Here is a 19,950-nt window from a genome sequence, read left to right as displayed (position 1 = left end):
CCTCGCTGGACAGGGCGGTCAGCGGTAAGGTGCATATTACCGCTGACTCATGGTCCAGCAGGCATGGACAGGGACGTTACCCAAGTTTCACGGCGCATTGGGTGACTCTGCTGGCAGCTAGGAAGGATGCAGGACAAGGTGCAGTTGTGATTCTGACACACCTCTCTCCTCCACCCCTCCTCTTCTTCTTCCTCCATGGCCTCTTCCTGTGCTTTGCCCTCAGAACCAGCGGTGCTCCGTAGGCGTTCAAGGGGCTACACAAGTATGCAGGCCAAAAGATGCCATGCGGTGCTTGAGCTGGTGTGCTTGGGGGACAGGAGCCACACTGGGACAGAGGTTCTGTCAGCTCTGCAGGGGCAGGTTCAGAGGTGGTTGACGCCACGCCAACTTAAGGCAGGAATGGTGGTTTGCGACAATGGCACCAACCTCCTCTCCGCCCTTCGACAGGGGCAAATGACCCATGTGCCCTGTTTGGCTCACGTCCTTAACTTGGTGGTGCAGCGGTTCTTGGGCAGGTACCCGGGCTTACAGGATGTCCTGAGGCAGGCCAGGAAAGTCTGTGTGCATTTCCGCCGGTCATATGCCAGTGCTCGGCTGGCAGACCTCCAAAAGGAATTTAACCTGCCCAAGAACCGCCTAATCTGTGACATGCCCACCAGGTGGAACTCAACGTTGGCCATGCTGCAGTGGCTGCACACACAGCAGAGGGCCATCAATGAGTACCTGTGCGACTATGGCACCAGGACAGGGTCAGGGGAGCTTTGTTTATTTTCCCCACGCCAGTGGGCCATGATCAGGGATGCATGCACTGTCCTGTCACCATTTGAGGAGGCCACGAGGATGGTGAGCAGTGACAGTGCTGGCATCAGTGACAGTGTCTCCCTTGTCCACCTGTTGGAGCACACGCTGCGTGGAATAATGGACAGGGCACTTGAGGCAGAACAGAGGCAGGAAGAGGAGGACTTCCTTAGCTCTCAAGGACCCCTTTATCCAGACAGTGTTCCTACGTGCCCGCCGATCACACAGGAAGAGGAGGAGGAGGAGGAGAATTGTGTCAGTATGGAGGTGGAGCCTGGCACTCAGCAAGGGTAAGGTTGCAGACCTTATCTTGCCATCGCAGAGGATGAAACCTCTTCGGGAGGCCTTGCAGAAAGGTCTGTGCAACGCGTTCCGAGACTGGGAGGTTACAAACGCCTGTTTCTGGACAACGTGTTGCTGAGGCTTCGGTCAGTCAAAGAAGGAGCAGTGGAGAAGGTGGCCGTCTGACCGATGCGTTCAGACAATTTTTTAGTCCGCAGCCCCAAGGTATGATCGGTTCCAGCAACCATCGCCAGCGTCTGTTTTACATGGTGCAGGAATACCTAGAGCAAGATCTGACTTTGACACCTTTCCCACCGAAAATCCTCTGGGTTACTGGGTCTTGAGGATGGATAACTGGCCAGAGCTTGCACAGTATGCAATTGAGCTACTGGCCTGTCCTGCATCCAGCGTTCTTTCGGAACGCACATTCAGTGCTGCTGGAGGCTTTGTAACCAATCACAGAGTGCGTCTGTCCACCGACTCGGTCGATCGACTGACCTTCATAAAAATGAATCAGTCTTGGATCACCACCAGCTACCAAGCTCCTGATGCTGATGTAACCAATTCAATTTTTTTAAAATGTCAGATCCCTTCAAAGACTGCCTATACTGATGCCGAGTGACTATCCTGTTATACTGAGTAATTATCCTCTTCCTCCTCAATGGCTCTGGGCGCCGCCAGTCCCGCCACCAGTGCCTAAGGCCCAATTTTTCAGCCCCTGTTCAACAGGGGCATGTAATTACAATTTTTCATGCAATTCTTTGCAGCAGGGCTAGTTCCTGCGCTCCAACTAGAGTATCTGTGATGGGTTGCAGTGTTGTGGCACCAGCACCAGTGCCTAAGGCCCAATTTTTCAGCCCCTGTTCAACAGGGACATGTAATTAGAATTCTTGATCTAATATTTCACAGCAGAGCCCGTTTCTGCGCCCACCAAGAGTATCTGTGAGGTCTTACAGTGTTGTGGCACCACCACCACCAAAGGCCCAATTTTTCTGCCCCTGTTCAACGGGGGCATGTAATTACAATTCTTTATCTAATATTTCACAGCAGGGCCCTGTGAGGGCTTACAGTGTTGTGGCCACAACAACACCTAAGGCCCAAATTTCTGCTGAGTATATAGGGCAGGCCTCTACTTTAAGACATCCAACTTACAAACGACTCCTACTTGCAAACGGAAGGAGACAACAGGAAGTGAGATGAAATCTACCCCTAGGAAGGGAAATTCTCTCCTGTAAGAGTTAATATGGGAAAAACTTTTCTCCTTTCCACTGATGCTTTATCACCAATCCTTGTTTCACAAAAAAACCCAAATTTTTAATAAACATTTGTCATTGGGACAAAAAGTGAGGTGAAATCTTCTGAAGAGGAGCACAGACAGCAAAACAAATGTCACAGGGGTGATAACCCTTCCCTATGTTTTCCAAAAAGCTTAAAATAGATTTTTTGGCTGGAGCTAAACACGTTAAAATTGTACCAGTTTAAAATTACAAACAGATTCTACTTAACAACAAACCTACAGTCCCTGTCTTGTTTGCACCGCCTGTATACTGCTGTTCAGTGTATATAGGGCCTGGGGGCCCCACACCTTTCCTTTTTTAATTTGGGTGCGGGGTTCCCCTTAATATCCATACAAGACCCAAAGGGCCTGGTAATGGACTGGGGGGTACCCATGCCGTTTGTCTCACTGATTTTCATCCATATTGCCAGGACCCGACATTACATTAAAGCCGCAAGCAGTTTTAAATGACTTTTTTTCCTTTAAAAATTACATTTTGTGCAGGGACTGTTCTAAGCACGGGAAACATGCGCCACTTTACAGGCATACTATAGACACCCCCCATGTACGATATTTAAAGGAATATTTCACTTTTTTTTTTTTTTTTTTTTTTTTTACTTTAAGCATCATTAAAATCCCTGCTCCCGAAAAAAACGTCCGTTTTTAAAACTTTTTTCTGCATTGATATATGTCCCCTGGGGCAGGACCCGGGTCCCCAAACCCTTTTTAGGACAATACCATGCAAATTAGCCTTTAAAATGAGCACTTTTGATTTCGAACGTTTAAGTCCCATAGACGTCAATGGGGTTCTAATGTTCGTGCGAATTTTCGGTCCGTTCGCAGGTTCTGGTGCGAACCAGACCGGGGGGGGGGGGTTCAGTTCATCCCTACTCACAATTGCTATACTCAAATATTGAATACATATTTTAGAAGGGACATTACCAGTACCATATAATGCATGTATAAGCCAGTTCATAAATTCACTTTAGATGTTCAAAGTCTACATTAATGCAGATCACCAAAAAAGGCATAAAGTAGCTCAGATGTTGGAGAATAGTAGCTTAAGGTATTGGAAGACAACAAATTGTATATATTTGTCTTTCCTGTGTCAAAAGGAACAGAACTTGATCCTGGCTTCCCTAATTAAAGTCACTGATCTAAGAGCATGCAGGGCTGCGTGCTTGTTTTGGGTCAGTAACCCACCAGGTAGTGAACCAAGGGTTAGGACAGGGGTGTAAACCCCCCACCTTTTGAAGAGCAAGGGCCAAGTGATTTGGTAACCAATCGCATGCCACAACGAAGTTGCTCAGAATTAAAATTTTTGTATTTTTAATAGTATAATAAAGACTTTAAACAACAATCAGGGTCATCATTTTCTGTGGGACCAATCTCTGTTAGGTGGATGATACTAGTGTGAACACAAACTTTGTTTGGCAGGGCCTCAAAATTGCAAGTCCTAAGCTACTAGCCAGGCCTAAAGAGTTACTTGCCACCAGTTGCCACACCCAACCCCTATTCTGCCCCCAATTCCGCCCCTAAACACACCCTAATAAATCATCTCATGAAATGGCACTATTCAACTTTTTTATTCAGAATTAAGTTATAGACATGTGCAATTCGTTTCGTTCCAAATTCGTTTAACGAATTTAGACAAATTCGTTAATTCGGAAATATCCGAATTAAAGAAAACCCGTTTGACAAATTTTTCCGAATATTCATAAATTTGAAAATGTGTAAATTCGTAAATTCGCAAATTCGCACATTCGTACATTGGTAAATTCGTACATTTGGAATTTCGTAAATTTGTACATTCATAAATTCGGAAGTTTGTAAATTCGGAAATCTGAAATAATAATTACCTAATAACAACTTAACTATTACTAACTATTAAATTATAGGTATTGTAATTTCCTTTCAAATTTGGCTGTTAGTGAACGTAACAAATACAAATTTATCTGAAGTTATGAATTATCCAAAATAACGAATGCCCCATCTAAATGAATGGAACATAATGAATTAATAATAATAAATAAAATAAAAACTTTTTATTATTATTAATTATTCATTTGTTCCGTTCCATTTGTTTAGATGCGGCATTCGTTATTTCGGATAATTCATAACTTCAGATAAATTCGTATTCGTTAAATTCACTATCAGCCAAATTTGAAAGGAAATTACAATACCTACACCTAATTTAATAGTTAGTTACTATTTCAGATTTTCGAATTTTCTAATTTCGAATTTCCAAATTTCCGAATTTTCTAATTTACGAATGTACGAATGTGCGAATTTAAGAATATACAAATTTTCTAATTTACGAATTTATGAATTTACAAAATATACGAATGTATGAATGTATGAATGTACGAATTTACGAATGTACAAATTTACGAATTTATGAATTGCGATCATAATGAATAACCCGAAAAATGAAAAAAAAAAGAAACGAAAACGAACACATTTTTTAGCAGTGCACATGTCTATTAAGTTACAGAAATAAATGTTGCCCATTATGGCTTTTCTTCATCCTTCCCAATTACATTTTTTGAAAGGCTCTGCTGTGACTCTCCCAGGAGGTTAGGGCCTTTTTTCTTATCTCTATAAAGCAGCGATTGCTTCCTATTTTTCCAATGGGCTCCCTTATAGGAACAAGTGGGAAGTTGACTGTGGCGCACAATTCTCTCCGGAGGAGGGATATAATGCTGGATAATTTGTGTAAATGCACTAAATCTCTGGCAGTTAGAGAAACCATTCTTAAAAGGTATTAACCAGGTGGTATTATACCCCTTCCAAGCTCCAAGCCATCTATCCAGGAACCTCCGGACACTGTTTTTGGGGATGTCCACTTGTAGGTACCTTCAAACACATATTTTGGGAGTGCGGGTGTCTCCCCTCTGTGTGGAATAAAATATCCGCTATAGCCTTGGAGATATCAGGCATACCCTTAAATCTTACCATTTCAACGTGAGCTCCTATTCTGGGTGTCCTTCGCAGGGGGGGAGAGATTAATTTGTGTATCTACCTTGTGAGCTATTGCCCTGTCCTCAATATTAGATAGGGTTGAAGGAGTTATGCTGATGGAAAGGATTCTATATACCCTACAGGATAAAATGCACCTGTTTGATCACAAATGGGATGCCTGGAAGACTCAGACATACCCTGCTGTCTTGAACTAATATAGTACCTGATTAAGTTACCATGAGCTATAGTATTAATACCCCCAGGTATAGCTTTCTGACCCTTCATGCATCTATATCTGTAAAACTGTTGATTCATGTTCTCAGAACATTTTTTGTATGCTTCTGAATTATTTGTGTTACGATTCAAGATTATACTTGTGACAATTACTCTTTTTTTGTATATTGTCATAATAATGTATATTTTATATACCTTAATAAAAAGTTTGTAAACAAAAAAAGATAAAAAAATAAATATGAACAACTTTTTTACCAATATTAACATAAAGCATATTGCATTGAGCTTGACTCAGTGGCTTCGGCAGCTTAAAGGCTCAAATGCTCCCAAGACTGGCAGCCTCGCAGTGGCTTCAAAGCAACAGATTCTCTAAGGCTGGATACTTCTAGCACTTCGACTTCACAGTTCAATTTTCAAATTTTCCACCCCAGCACCCCCCATGGCTCCACGGTCTCTCTCTCTCTTCCCCACCTCCTCCTCTGAGCACACAACTCCCAGCAGACTGGCACCTCGCCCAAACTTCATTTGGAGCTCCTCTACACCTCAGCCTCTGAGTCTGTGCACTCTGCCATTTTCTATCATGGGGTCTCCTATGGCACCAGGTCAGTCCGCCCCTGGGTTTACCATGTGTGCTGCCATTTCCGTGCCAGGAAAATAGAAAACTGTATCAAATACTTGCTGTAATTTTCCTTTCCTGGAGCCAACTGATGGCAGCACACTAAACCCACCCAGCTCCTTCCTAATGTTATAAAGGGAATGGGTTGTGGTGTTGGTGTCAACTAGGGGTGGGGCCAATAGGGGGTTCCATGATAGATAGAAAATGGTGGCATGCACGAATGCAGCAGGTGAGATTTGGCAGCGACAGATCCCCCTCCTCCCCGGTTGATGTAGATCCTGGGGCTCTCCCTAACCTGCACTGACAACTCGGCGAGTGGGAGGATGGGCTCTCTTCCTCCCCACTGACAGTGGGATGAAAACAGTGCCGAGCCTCAGACATCACAGCCACCTACCTCCCTTCACCTGGCACATGAACAGTCCTGGCGACCAGAGCGGAGCTCAAGGGGAGAGGAAAGGCTGGGTCTGAGGTAGGAGGAGAAGGAATCTGGGATGGGTGGCACTGGTAGCAGTATTGCAACATGGTAGGGGGAGGAGGAGGAGCAGAGAGGGGGGTTTACATCAACTAGGGTGCTGTATAATATTACCATATGGCTGGGACCAAGTGATAAAGGACAGCACACTTAACACTGCCACTGCCAGCCCCACAGCTAGGAGGTTCATCCTCACTAACCTACCTACTGCCCCATGCACCTCTTTTTCTTTCAGCACTACAATTTTATTGTTTATGTTAATTGATGCCTCTCGCTTCCTGCCCCCAAGCCAAGCACCAATCGTAGGGTGTTTACAGAGCCTCACCTGTAAGTCCCACATCACTGTGTACATCACTGTGTACCTGCCTGCTCCCCCCCCCCGTCTCCACCTGAGCTCCGCTACGATCAACAGGACTGCTTATGTCCCAGGTGGCAAGAGGTAGGTGGCTGCACAATGCCCGGGGCGGGGCTCGGCGCTACTTTCCTCTGGCTATCAGTGGGGAGGAGGAGAGCCAATCTGTCCCATTCTCCCACCCACCGAGCTGTCAGTGCAGGTTAGGGAAAGCCCTGGGATCTACACCGACCAGTGGAGGGGGATCTGTCACTATCGCATATCAGCCACTGCATCTGTGCAAGCCATAATCATCATAATCATGCGGTCCCCCTACTGGCCCTGGGCAGTGCCTGAGTGGTCAGTCCTCCCCTGCTCCACACGCCCTGCCCCCTCAGCTTATTTCCACTCATCTAATGCGTGCAGGTGAGTGGAAATTTTTGGGGGCTGCTCTATAGGGTTGATTTACTAAAACTGGAGTGTGCAAAATCCGGTGCAGCTGCGTATGGTGGCCAATCGGCTTCTAACTTCAGCATGTTCAATTAAGATTTGACAAAAAACTTGAAGCTGATTGGTCTCTATGCTGAGCTGAACCAGATTTTGCACTCTCCAGCTTTAGTAAATCAACCAAGTCAATTTCAGTGGTGCAGGAGAAAAATGGAAAAGATTGGTTGCTGTATACACCTCCCCTCATGTCTAAGTGTAAAACAGAATATGACAGGGAGGCTGCACAGACCCCAGGAGCATGGGGCAGAGTCCCCATTGTGACCCCTGATGCTACACCAGTAACTGGGGCGGTGTGGTTAAAAACACGTCAACTATGAGTTTTTACTGCCCCCCCAAATGTAAACAAGCCCTTACTGTCCTCAGCCCCCAAGAAGGCTGCTTTCACACTGATGCGCTGCAGTTTACCTGCATCACAGGTGCAGCGCAGTGCACATGTGGCTTTACTGTGGGTTAGCTGTGCTTTGCCATAGATTTATATTATATCATGTGAGTGTGGTGCACTTTCTGGATATAATAGACTTCTATGGCTCAGTGCAGCTAACCCATAGGAAAGCCGTAGGTGCACGTCGCTGCACCTGCGGATCAGTGTGAAAGCAGCCCAATAGTTGTTTACCCTTTTATAGGTGCTAATAAACCCATTGTAAAAGTGCACTGTATGTGTTTAATACACTGACCTTTTCCTCTTCCAGCTTCTGCTGGTATCTCTCGCCATGGTGCTAGAAAGGTCCCAGGCAAAGTGCACTTGGTATCACTTTGCCTGGGACAGGAGCTGGCGCTAGAGAGGAAGCATCAGCTTATGCAGCTCATGCTCCAACTGTGGCCACCTACTTCCTCCACCACCAGTGCTGGCTCAATGCACTGGGATGGCGAATCAGCAACCCGCTGATTGCGATCTGGGCTTGCCGACCTGCAATCCCAGAGCATGGGTATGCCCTTCCCTGGTTTGAGGTAACGGCCCACATCAGAGGGCTACTCAGGCCACAGTTTGAGCACCCCTGAGTAAGGATGGCAGTTGGACGTGGACCTGCACTTTTAAAATCGACCTACTTCAGTCAGCAGCATTCTTTAAACATTAAAAAAACAAAATACATAAAAACAAAAAACAAAACACACAACTTTATTAAAGGGTCTTACTTAACACAGATCCTTTTAGGAATGCCACGGAATCTGATATTCCTGCCTTCTTCATATTGGCAAGTGCATGTGTCAACTGTGAGTCACTTATGTCAGCTCCCAGATAGCTGGCATGCTATTGGAAAGAAAAGTGAAAGTAAAAAGAAAATCAACTGAATTTACATAAACTTTTAGAATGATATGATATACAAGCACAGTGAGGCCCTAAAATCACAAATTAGGACAAACTTTAAAATGGAACTATAGGCAAAATAAAAAATTTCAGTATATACATGATGCTAATAATGCAGTTTTTGTTTTTCTGCTTCCCTTTCTGTTAACCCTACTGCTACCAGAGCTGTGTTTGTTTTTTAAGTTGCACATGTTAAAATTCAAATTTTTAGCTCTGAAGATTAAACCCCCAAACAGTACAGTGTGGATCGAAAGTTTTGGCACCCCAGGTAAAAATGTGTATTAATGTGCATAACGAAGCCAAGGAAAGATGGAACAATCTCCAAATGGCATCAAATTACAGATTAGACATTCTTATAGGTCAAAAAAGTTAGATTTTATTTCCATCATTTACACTTTCAAAATTACAGAAAACAAAAAAATGGCGTCTGCAAAAGTTTGGGCACCCTGCAGAATTTATAGCATGCACTGCCCCCTTTGCAAAGCTGAGACCTGCCAGTGTCATGGATTGTTCTCAATCATCGTCTGGGAAGACCAGGTGATGTCAATCTCAAAGGTTTTAAATGGCCAGACTCATCTGACCTTGCCCCAACAATCAGCACCATGGGTTCTTCTAAGTAGTTGTCTAGAAAACTGAAACTGAAACTAGTTGATGCTCACAAAGCTGGAGAAGGCTATAAGAAGATAGCAAAGCGTTTTCAGATGTCAATATCTTCTGTTCGGAATGTAATTAAGAAATGGCAGTCATCAGGAACAGTGGAAGTTAAAGAAAGATCTGGAAGACAAAGAAAAATATCAGACAGAACAGCTTGCAGGATTGTGAGAAAAGCAATTCAAAACCCACGTTTGACTGCACGATCCCTCCAGAAAGATCTGGCAGGCACTGGAGTTGTGGTACACTATTCCACTATAAAGAGATACTTGTACAAATATGGTCTTCATGGAAGAGTCGTCAGAAGAAAACCTTTTCTACGTCCTCACCACAAAAATCAGCGTTTGAACTTTGCAAATGAACATATAGACAAGCCTGAGGCATTTTGGAAACAAGTTCTGTGGACCGATGAGGTTAAAATAGAACTTTTTGGCTGGAATGAGCAAAGGTACGTTTGGAGAAGAAATGGCACAGAATTTAATGAAAAGAACCTCTGTCCAACTGTTAAGCATGGGGGTGGATCAATCATGCTTTGGGGTTGTATTGCAGCCAGTGGCACAGGGAACATTTCACGAGTAGATATAACAAAAAGCACAGCGCTGGATATAAATGCAAAAATACAACAAAAATTGATATTACTATTAAAGCACCAACAACTTTCATATGTGATAAAAGAAAAAAATAGAAATGAACAATAACATGAATGCTTCACTATAGTGATATATATGCATGAACAATAACATGAATGCTATAGTGATATATATGCATGAACAATAACATGAATGCTTCACTATAGTGATATATATGCGTGACTATTCCCAGTTTTTTATCCACACATTTAGAAAAAGTCCAAAGATGCAAAAATTATGTCAAAACAAATGTCCAAAAAAGCAATTAAATGTGACTTTGAATAATAAATCCGTGACTGTCACTGTGTTGAAATCCCGTCACCTGGTATAGATTGAAGGCTTACCAGATAGCCTCTGATCAGAGGCATAGAGCTAACAGCTTGGGGTTTGCCCTCCACAGCGGCTGGAACTTTAGCTGGGATGATGGATGTAGATCCACAAACGATCGCCACAGGCTTCCAGACAGCGGTACAATCAGGGAAGAGAGCTCTCACCGATATGGAAGCGTTTAAAAGAAAAGAAAAAACTCCAATGGTGTAGAACGTTTTATCTCTTGTTTATTAAAAAGTTGCCTCACTGGCATCCATAAAAACACTTTTCCTTGCAAGGAACCAATACAGCTTTAAAACAAAAACTCCGTGCATGCGCCGTCGGTACGAGCGTGTCTATCCTACGGCCGTTTCGTCAGAAATGACATCATCAGGGGCACGCCCGCACGTCTGCGCATGCGCCTTATATATCCGAGCGGCAAAACGAAAAAGTTCAGCCATTGGTAACACTAGGAAGGTGTTAAAGCTGCAAACAATTACCCTTCCAGAGGGATGGCAATTACACACACACACCTGCTTTTTAACCCTTACAATTAAAACTCCATAGAGTCATCATGGTGCCATCTTGTGGACAAATTTGATATTACTTCAGAGCAATGGATTTTATTACATTACCCTTACTATTCAAAAACTTTATTAAAAAACATTAAAAGAGGTGGGGGAAAAAAACCAATGACTAAAGATTCATTCGAATCACCCTTCAGCAACTGAAATCATATAAACCTCTATATCAATAAAAAATAATAATAAAGAGAGGAGGAATTTAGATATATTTCAATCAAAATTTTCTATATATTCAGAAATATATTCTATATTCAGAAATCACAATGTGAATACTGTATCTCCATTCCGACCATATCATAGAATAGCGAAAACCCCATTATAAAAAAGGGGGGGACATTAACTTTAAGAGGAATTTAAGAAAAAAAAGAAAAATTACAACAAAAGAACGAAGAAAGACAGGAGAGGGGACATCAACTGTTATTAATAAAACAGTTGATGTCCCACTCTACATTAAGGCCCATGGGTACATGACAGCCCAGACGGTATATCCAGTTAGTCTCACTCCTGAATATACAACGTCTACTGTTGCTCCCTCGCCAGTGTGGTATATATTTCTCCAAGGCAAAAAATGTCGTGCCTGTGGGGTCCCTGTCATGCTTAAGGTCATAATGTTTTGAAACATTATGTTTGTCAAAACCCCTTCGTATATTGGCGATGTGTTCACCCAATCTGACCTGTAACTTCCTGGTAGTACGCCCTACATATTCTAACCCGCAAGGGCACCTCAAAAGATATACTACACATCTTGTGGTACAGGTGATAAAGGATCTAATCGGATATGTCATACCTGTCCCAGTTGATGTGAACTCAGTTAGTTTCCTACCCTTAAACTCATTAATTTTACAAACTTGACATTTTTTGCAAGGAAAAAAACCTTTTAGATCACCAAAAAAGGTGGGTCTTGTGGGTGGATCCGGGACGTTAGGTGCTATAAAGTGCCTAAGGTTTGAGGCTCCCCTGAATAATACGCAAGGCTTATCTGCCAGCAAAGGCCCCAAGACCCTATCATTTTTTATAATGGGCCAATGTCTCTTAATTATTCGTTTGATGGCCCAGTGTTGACTGGAATAAGTAGTCAAAAAGGCCAAACCAAAATCCTCTCTGTTCTCTACTTGCGGTGGATTATCAACTAGAAGGGACTGGAGATCTCTATTTCCCACTTCTGCTATTATTAAATCTAGAGTCTGATTTTCATAGCCCTTGGTCAAAAATCTAGATTTAAGAACCAAGGCCTCTTTTTTGTAATCCTCTAGATTAGTGCAGTTGCGCCTGAGTCGCAAAAATTGTCCCTTAGGGACTGCTGATAGCCAGGAACGGTGATGGCAAGAGTCTAATGGAATGTACCCGTTCCTGTCTGTTGTTTTGAAGTACGTAGATGTAATAAGCCTCCCATTTTCAATGGTTATTTTCAAATCCAAAAAGTGAATCTGCGAAGCATTCACTTCATGTGTAAGGACAATACCCCTATTGTTATTGTTCAAAAATGATAAAAAGGCCATGACAGATTCAATGTCACCGTCCCATATGAAAAGGACATCATCAATGAACCTTTTCCATGGGATCAGCTCATCGCGTCTCACATTCAAAACCACATCCTCCTCCCTCTTGGCCATGAATAAGTTAGCCATGCTCGGAGCAAATTTTGCTCCCATGGCTACTCCCTTTATTTGTAGGTAGTGAGTACCACTATACCAAAAGTAATTGTGCTTCATCGAAAAGTCCAGTAGCTCCAACACGAATTTACTCTGCGTGATGGAGATACTGGAGTCTCGATAAAGGAAATGCTGCACCGCTTCAAGGCCTAAGCGATGGGAGATAGCCGTATAGAGTGATGCTACGTCTGCGGTTACCAGCAGATATGAAGATTTCCACTCTATCTCACCTAGTAAGTTGATGACATGTTTAGTGTCTTTTAGGAAGACACAGATTAAATATGGTCCCTAGGAGCCTCCGATGGGATGTTAACCCTCAAAAGGAAGACAGTGAGTTAGCCGAATGGTTTAAGTATTTTAATGAGGCGGGAGTAAATTTTTTACAGTTTCTAATAGCAAAAAAGAAACGAAAGTTGACTGCTCTGGATTTAGACATTAATAATATTAAGACCAAATTAACACCCTTTAAGAATGAAACTGAATATGTGCAGAGATCTGAGGCTCTAAAAAATATTTTAATCAAGGAGGAATCAGAACAAAGAATAAAAAAGAAAAGGAAATATAACAGAGATATTAAAGACTATAGTGATACTATAGTCTTTAAATGGCAGGTTGTAGCTCCTTCGGAACCATTACCAGTTCCAACTGAAGTGGATCTGCGCCCCCCCCCCGCAGTTAATAGTGGAGTTACCACATATCAAACCTCTCCCAAACCCCCAAGGGGCAGAGTAGGCGTATACCAATCTCAAGGCCATCTCAGAGGAGGAGGTAGAGGTAGACGCTCTCTTTCTCGCCCTAACTACCAATCACCACCCCCATGGAGGCATTGTTCACATCAACTGGGACAGGTATGACATATCCGATTAGATCCTTTATCACCTGTACCACAAGATGTGTAGTATATCTTTTGAGGTGCCCTTGCGGGTTAGAATATGTAGGGCGTACTACCAGGAAGTTACAGGTCAGATTGGGTGAACACATCGCCAATATACGAAGGGGTTTTGACAAACATAATGTTTCAAAACATTATGACCTTAAGCATGACAGGGACCCCACAGGCACGACATTTTTTGCCTTGGAGAAATATATACCACACTGGCGAGGGAGCAACAGTAGACGTTGTATATCCAGGAGTGAGACTAACTGGATATACCGTCTGGGCTGTCATGTACCCATGGGCCTTAATGTAGAGTGGGACATCAACTGTTTTATTAATAACAGTTGATGTCCCCTCTCCTGTCTTTCTTCGTTCTTTTGTTGTAATTTTTCTTTTTTTTCTTAAATTCCTCTTAAAGTTAATGTCCCCCCCTTTTTTATAATGGGGTTTTCGCTATTCTATGATATGGTCGGAATGGAGATACAGTATTCAGATTGTGATTTCTGAATATAGAATATATTTCTGAATATATAGAAAATTTTGATTGAAATATATCTAAATTCCTCCTCTCTTTATTATTATTTTTTATTGATATAGAGGTTTATATGATTTCAGTTGCTGAAGGGTGATTCGAATGAATCTTTAGTCATTGGTTTTTTTCCCCCACCTCTTTTAATGTTTTTTAATAAAGTTTTTGAATAGTAAGGGTAATGTAATAAAATCCATTGCTCTGAAGTAATATCAAATTTGTCCACAAGATGGCACCATGATGACTCTATGGAGTTTTAATTGTAAGGGTTAAAAAGCAGGTGTGTGTGTAATTGCCATCCCTCTGGAAGGGTAATTGTTTGCAGCTTTAACACCTTCCTAGTGTTACCAATGGCTGAACTTTTTCGTTTTGCCGCTCGGATATATAAGGCGCATGCGCAGACGTGCGGGCGTGCCCCTGATGATGTCATTTCTGACGAAACGGCCGTAGGATAGACACGCTCGTACCGACGGCGCATGCGCGGAGTTTTTGTTTTAAAGCTGTATTGGTTCCTTGCAAGGAAAAGTGTTTTTATGGATGCCAGTGAGGCAACTTTTTAATAAACAAGAGATAAAACGTTCTACACCATTGGAGTTTTCTCTTTTCTTTTAAACGCTTCCATATCGGTGAGAGCTCTCTTCCCTGATTGTACCGCTGTCTGGAAGCCTGTGGCGATCGTTTGTGGATCTACATCCATCATCCCAGCTAAAGTTCCAGCCGCTGTGGAGGGCAAACCCCAAGCTGTTAGCTCTATGCCTCTGATCAGAGGCTATCTGGTAAGCCTTCAATCTATACCAGGTGATGGGATTTCAACACGGTGACAGTCACGGATTTATTATTCAAAGTCACATTTAATTGCTTTTTTGGACATTTGTTTTGACATAATTTTTGCATCTTTGGACTTTTTCTAAATGTGTGGATAAAAAACTGGGAATAGTCACGCATATATATCACTATAGTGAAGCATTCATGTTATTGTTCATGCATATATATCACTATAGCATTCATGTTATTGTTCATGCATATATATCACTATAGTGAAGCATTCATGTTATTGTTCATTTCTATTTTTTTCTTTTATCACATATGAAAGTTGTTGGTGCTTTAATAGTAATATCAATTTTTGTTGTATTTTTGCATTTATATCCAGCGCTGTGCTTTTTGTTATATCTATTTAGTAGTGCCCTTATCAAGGTATAGTGCATAGCTGCAGGATTTTCCTTCACGGGTGATATTCACTAAGTTACTGTTTGTACACCTAGCGCGAATTTTTTCTTTAGAAATATTTATAACATTTCACGAGTAGAAGGAAAAATTGATTCAATAAAATTTCAGCAAATTTTGGATGGTAACTTGATGCCATCTGTGAAAAAGCTGAAGTTAAAGAGAGGATGGCTTCTACAAATAGATAATGATCCTAAACACACCTCAAAATCCACAGGGGATTACATCAAGAGGCGTAAACTGAAGGTTTTGCCATGGCCTTCACAATCTCCTGACCTCAACATTATTGAAAATCTATGGATAGACCTTAAAAGAGCAGTGCGTGACATACAGCCCAGAAATCTTAAAGAACTGGAAGACTTTTGTAAGGAAGAATGGGCAAAGATACCTCAAACAAGAATTGAAAGACTCTTGGCTGGTTACAAAAAGCGTTTACAAGCTGTGATACTTGCCAAAGGGGGCAGTACAAGATATTAACTCTGCAGGGTGCCCAAACTTTTGCAGACGCCATTTTTTTGTTTTCTGTAATTTTAAAAGTGTAAATGATGGAAATAAAATCTAACTTTTTTTGACATATTATAAGAATGTCTAATCTGTAATTTGATGCCATGTGGAGATTTTTCCATCTTTCCTTGGCTTCGTTATGCACATTAATACACATTTTTACCTGGGGTGCCCAAACTTTCGATCCCCACTGTGTGTGTGTGTGTGTGTGTGTGTATGTGTATATATACGCTCACCCTCTGACTCGATTCTAAGCTCTCTAACTCACATTTTCAACCTCTCCCTCTCTTGTGGCATCTTCCCAAACTCTCTAAAACATGCGCTAGTCACCCCCATACTAAAAAAGCCCTCACTGGATCCCACCAATCTCAACAACTTACGTCCCATCTCCTTACTCTCCTTCTCCTCCAAACTTCTTGAAAGACTGGTCTACAACCGACTAAGCGACCATCTGACCATGAATAAAGTTCTTGATCCCCTTCAGTCCGGTTTTCGCCCTCAACACTCCACGGAAACTGCTCTCCTTAAACTCTCAAATGACCTACTAATGGCTAAAGCCAATGGACACTATTCTGTACTACTTCTCCTGGATCTCTCTGCTGCCTTTGACACAGTGGACCACCCCCTCCTCCTCAAAAAACTCCACTCCTTTGGTCTCCGTGACTGTACTCTTCGCTGGTTCTCATCCTACCTATCCCACCGCTCCTTCAGTGTCACTTACAACTCTACTTCCTCCTCTCCTCTTCCTTTTTCCGTTGGGGTCCCCCAAGGTTCTGTTCTCGGACCTCTCCTTTTCTCAATCTACACCACCTCCTTGGGTCAGTTGATTGCCTCCCACGGCTTTAAATATCATCTCTATGCTGATGACACCCAAATCTATCTCTCCACCCCCCAGCTCTCTCCATCTGTCTCCTCACGCATTACCAACTTACTAGCAGACATATCAGCCTGGATGTCACATCACTTTCTCAAACTCAACCTATCCAAAACCGAGCTCATGATATTTCCTCCCTCAGGTGCCACTTCCCCTGATCTCCCTGTCAAGATCAACGGCTCAACTATCAACCCATCTCCCCACGCCAAGGTCCTAGGTGTAATCCTGGACTCTGAACTAACCTTTCGACCCCACATTCTATCACTATCCAAAGCTTGCCACCTCTGTCTTCGCAACATCTCCAAGATACGCCCCTTCCTAACCAATGACACCACAAAGCTTCTAATCCACTCCTTGGTCATCTCCCGCCTTGACTACTGCAACTCCCTCCTCATTGGTTTACCTCTAAATAGGCTATCCCCACTTCAGTCCATCATGAACGCTGCGGCCAGGCTCATCCACCACACAAACCGCTCAGCGTCTGCTACACCCCTCTGCCAATCCCTCCATTGGCTGCCACTCAGTCACCAAATTAAATTCAAGATACTAACTATAACCTACAAAGCCATCCACAACCTGGCCCCTAGCTACAACTCTAACCTAGTCACAAAATACCAACCTAATCGTTCTCTTCGCTCCTCCCAAGACCTCCTGCTCTCAAACTCCCTTGTCACCTCATCCCATGCTCGCCTTCAGGACTTCTCCAGAGCCTCCCCCATCCTCTGGAATGCTCTACCCCAATCCGTCCGATTTTCTCCTACTTTATCCACTTTCAGACGATCCCTGAAAACTCATCTCTTCAGAGAAGCCTATCTGGCCCCCACCTAACAACTGTACATTTATCTTCTCAATCAGCACATCACCCACAGTTATTACCTCTTGTATCTCTTGACCTTCCCTCTTAGATTGTAAGCTCTAAGGAGCAGGGCCCTCTGATTCCTACTGTATCAAATTGTATTGTATTTGTACTGTCTACCCTCAAGTTGTAAAGCGCTACGTAAACTGTTGGCGCTATATAAATACTGTATAATAATAATAATAATAATAATATATATATTAGTTAATATGTAAAGTTTAAAAAAAAGGCAATTTATTCTTAAATATCTCTATGCAGTAGTAAATGTAAATAACCAACTATATGGTTAAGGAGAAAAATATCTAATGCACTCTGAGAATAAAAGACAGAAGAGATATACTATATACACTATTATGCCCCGTACACACGGTCGGATTTTCCGATGGACAATGTCCGATCGGAGCGTGCTGTCGGACATTCCGACCGTGTGTGGGCTCCATCGGACATTTTCCATCGGATTTTCCGACACACAAAGTTTGAGTGCAGGCTATAAAATTTTCCGGCAACAAAATCCAATCGCGTCAATTCCGACTGTGTGTAGCCTGTTCCGACGCACAAAGTGCCACGCATGCTCAGAAGAAATTCCGAGACGGAACAGCTCGGTCTGGTAAAATTAGCGTTCGCAATGGATACAACACTTTCGTCACGGTGCAATGTTTAATACAGCGCACTCTCTTCTTCTTTATAATGTGAGAAGAATGAAGTAGTTTTGCTGCTCATATTCACACAGACTTCTAACAAACGTATTTCTTTATTATTTATCGGGATTCCCTTAATATATTTTGATTTGTCACATCTGACAAAAATATATATATATTTTTTTTTTAAAGGCATTTTTTTTTTAGATTTTAGGTTTGTATTTTTTCCAAGGCTGATCTTTGTTTTATTTTATTTTTAGTTTTACTCCAGTATATTTTTGTGTGTGTTTTGTGTGTCAAGTTACCACAACACCATTATTATCTTGTATTATTTAATCTCAAGGAGATTGCTTGGTGTTGGTGTCCCTTGTTAATTTCAAATTGTATTTTTGAAATGTACCTGAATCCTCACAAACTGTCCTTTTTGAAGGAAAACACACATAGGCAAGTATAATTGAAACCAAAAATCCTTTATTAAGGGCTCAGAACCAAACAAAGAGGGAGGCAACACTGGATAAACAGCAGAAATTAGCGAAGCCTTGGACCCCCAGGGCAGACATCAATTCTTGAACATCAAAATTGGTGGCCTGAGGAGTCCATATGTAAGGGAGTGCAGTCTGGTCCAGAAGTCCCAGAGATCCGGAAAGCAGCAGATGACATCTGTGTCCCCAGGCTGTGGTACCACAAGAGGCTGCATCTTTTGCCAGACCAGACTGGATCCAGGGTCATCACTTTCTGGTCTTCCTTCCACTCTTCATTCCCGGCTGTGGCTCTACTGTTGGAGATGTGGCAGGAGGAGGAGTAAGACCTGGAGGAGGAGGAGGACTAGTAGGACCTGGAGGAGGAGGAGGAGAAGTAGAAGGACCTGGAGATGGAGGAGGAGGAGGAGGAGGAGGAGGAGGAGGAGGAGGAGGACCATGTATGAGGTCACAAATGTGGGTATCAGATGTTATTTGGCCCCTCAACCCCTTATTGAGAGCTTCCAAAATTAAGGACTCACACATGAGTCATTGGCCCTCCTCCATCCGCTGCATTTTACACGCAATTATGCCAGCAAAGTCCTCCTCCACAGTGTGTGGTGCTCCCAGGGCCTCTGTAGCCTTCCAAAAGAGGCCTATGGCAGCCTCCTCTAGGGTACTCCTCTTCCTGCCACTTTCTCTTTGCAGGTGGATGGGAGGGACCTGCATATCAGGCAGCCTGCTCGGCCCGGCCACCTCCTGGCTGCGACTTCCCTGTGTATGAAAAAGGGACATGGTTTTAGTTTTTGCATCATCAATCACAATCATAAATTAGTACTCCAAACTAACATCTAGTTAACATCATTGATTGGACAACCTGAACTATTTAGAGGAATGCTATACCTGGCTCAAGCTGGGCTCCTCCACATGTTGCTGCCTAGAAGGCCTAGGTTGGGCGTCAGAAGCCTCAGCTGGGGGGGAAGGAAGCGTGGAAGGAAGACTGGAGAGTGCTGGCCTGGGTTCAGTCTGGCCTGCCAGAAAATGCAGCCTGTCATAGTACCACATCCTGGGGACATAGATGTCATCTGCTGCTCCTCCGGATCTCTGCGAATCCTGGACTTTCTTGCGCTCCCTTAGATATGTACTCCTCAGGCCACCAATTAGGATTTTCAAATAGGTGATGTCTGCCGTGGGGATCACCTGCTTCACAATTTCCAACAATTGATCCAGTGCTGCCTTCCTCTTTGTTTGTTTCTTATAATGTGGGTGGTTGATCTCCCACAGACAAGGCAGCTCCCTGAACATGTCAATGAAGATTGCCATGAAGTCGGTATCATTCAAGATATCCATTTTCACTGCAAGACACAACACAAGACAAACCC

The 19,950-nt window shown here is 43.0% G+C and overlaps 1 protein-coding gene across 6 annotated transcripts in view; it reads right to left on the bottom strand.

Moving 5' to 3' along the window:
* Nucleotides 1-19,950, bottom strand: part of THUMPD2 (THUMP domain 2 tRNA and snRNA guanosine methyltransferase) — a 571,516-nt gene that overhangs the window by 70,494 nt on the left and 481,072 nt on the right. For all 6 annotated transcript variants that reach the window (XM_073627644.1, XM_073627643.1, XM_073627645.1 and 3 more), the window contains one exon: nt 8,612-8,726. In XM_073627644.1, the coding sequence (XP_073483745.1) occupies nt 8,612-8,726 (115 nt within the window). The remainder of the gene's footprint in view (nt 1-8,611; nt 8,727-19,950) is intronic.

The sequence above is a fragment of the Aquarana catesbeiana genome, linkage group LG04, assembly GCF_042186555.1.
Source record: "Aquarana catesbeiana isolate 2022-GZ linkage group LG04, ASM4218655v1, whole genome shotgun sequence".
NCBI lineage: Eukaryota > Metazoa > Chordata > Amphibia > Anura > Ranidae > Aquarana > Aquarana catesbeiana.
This window is presented reverse-complemented; position numbering and strand designations above follow the sequence as displayed.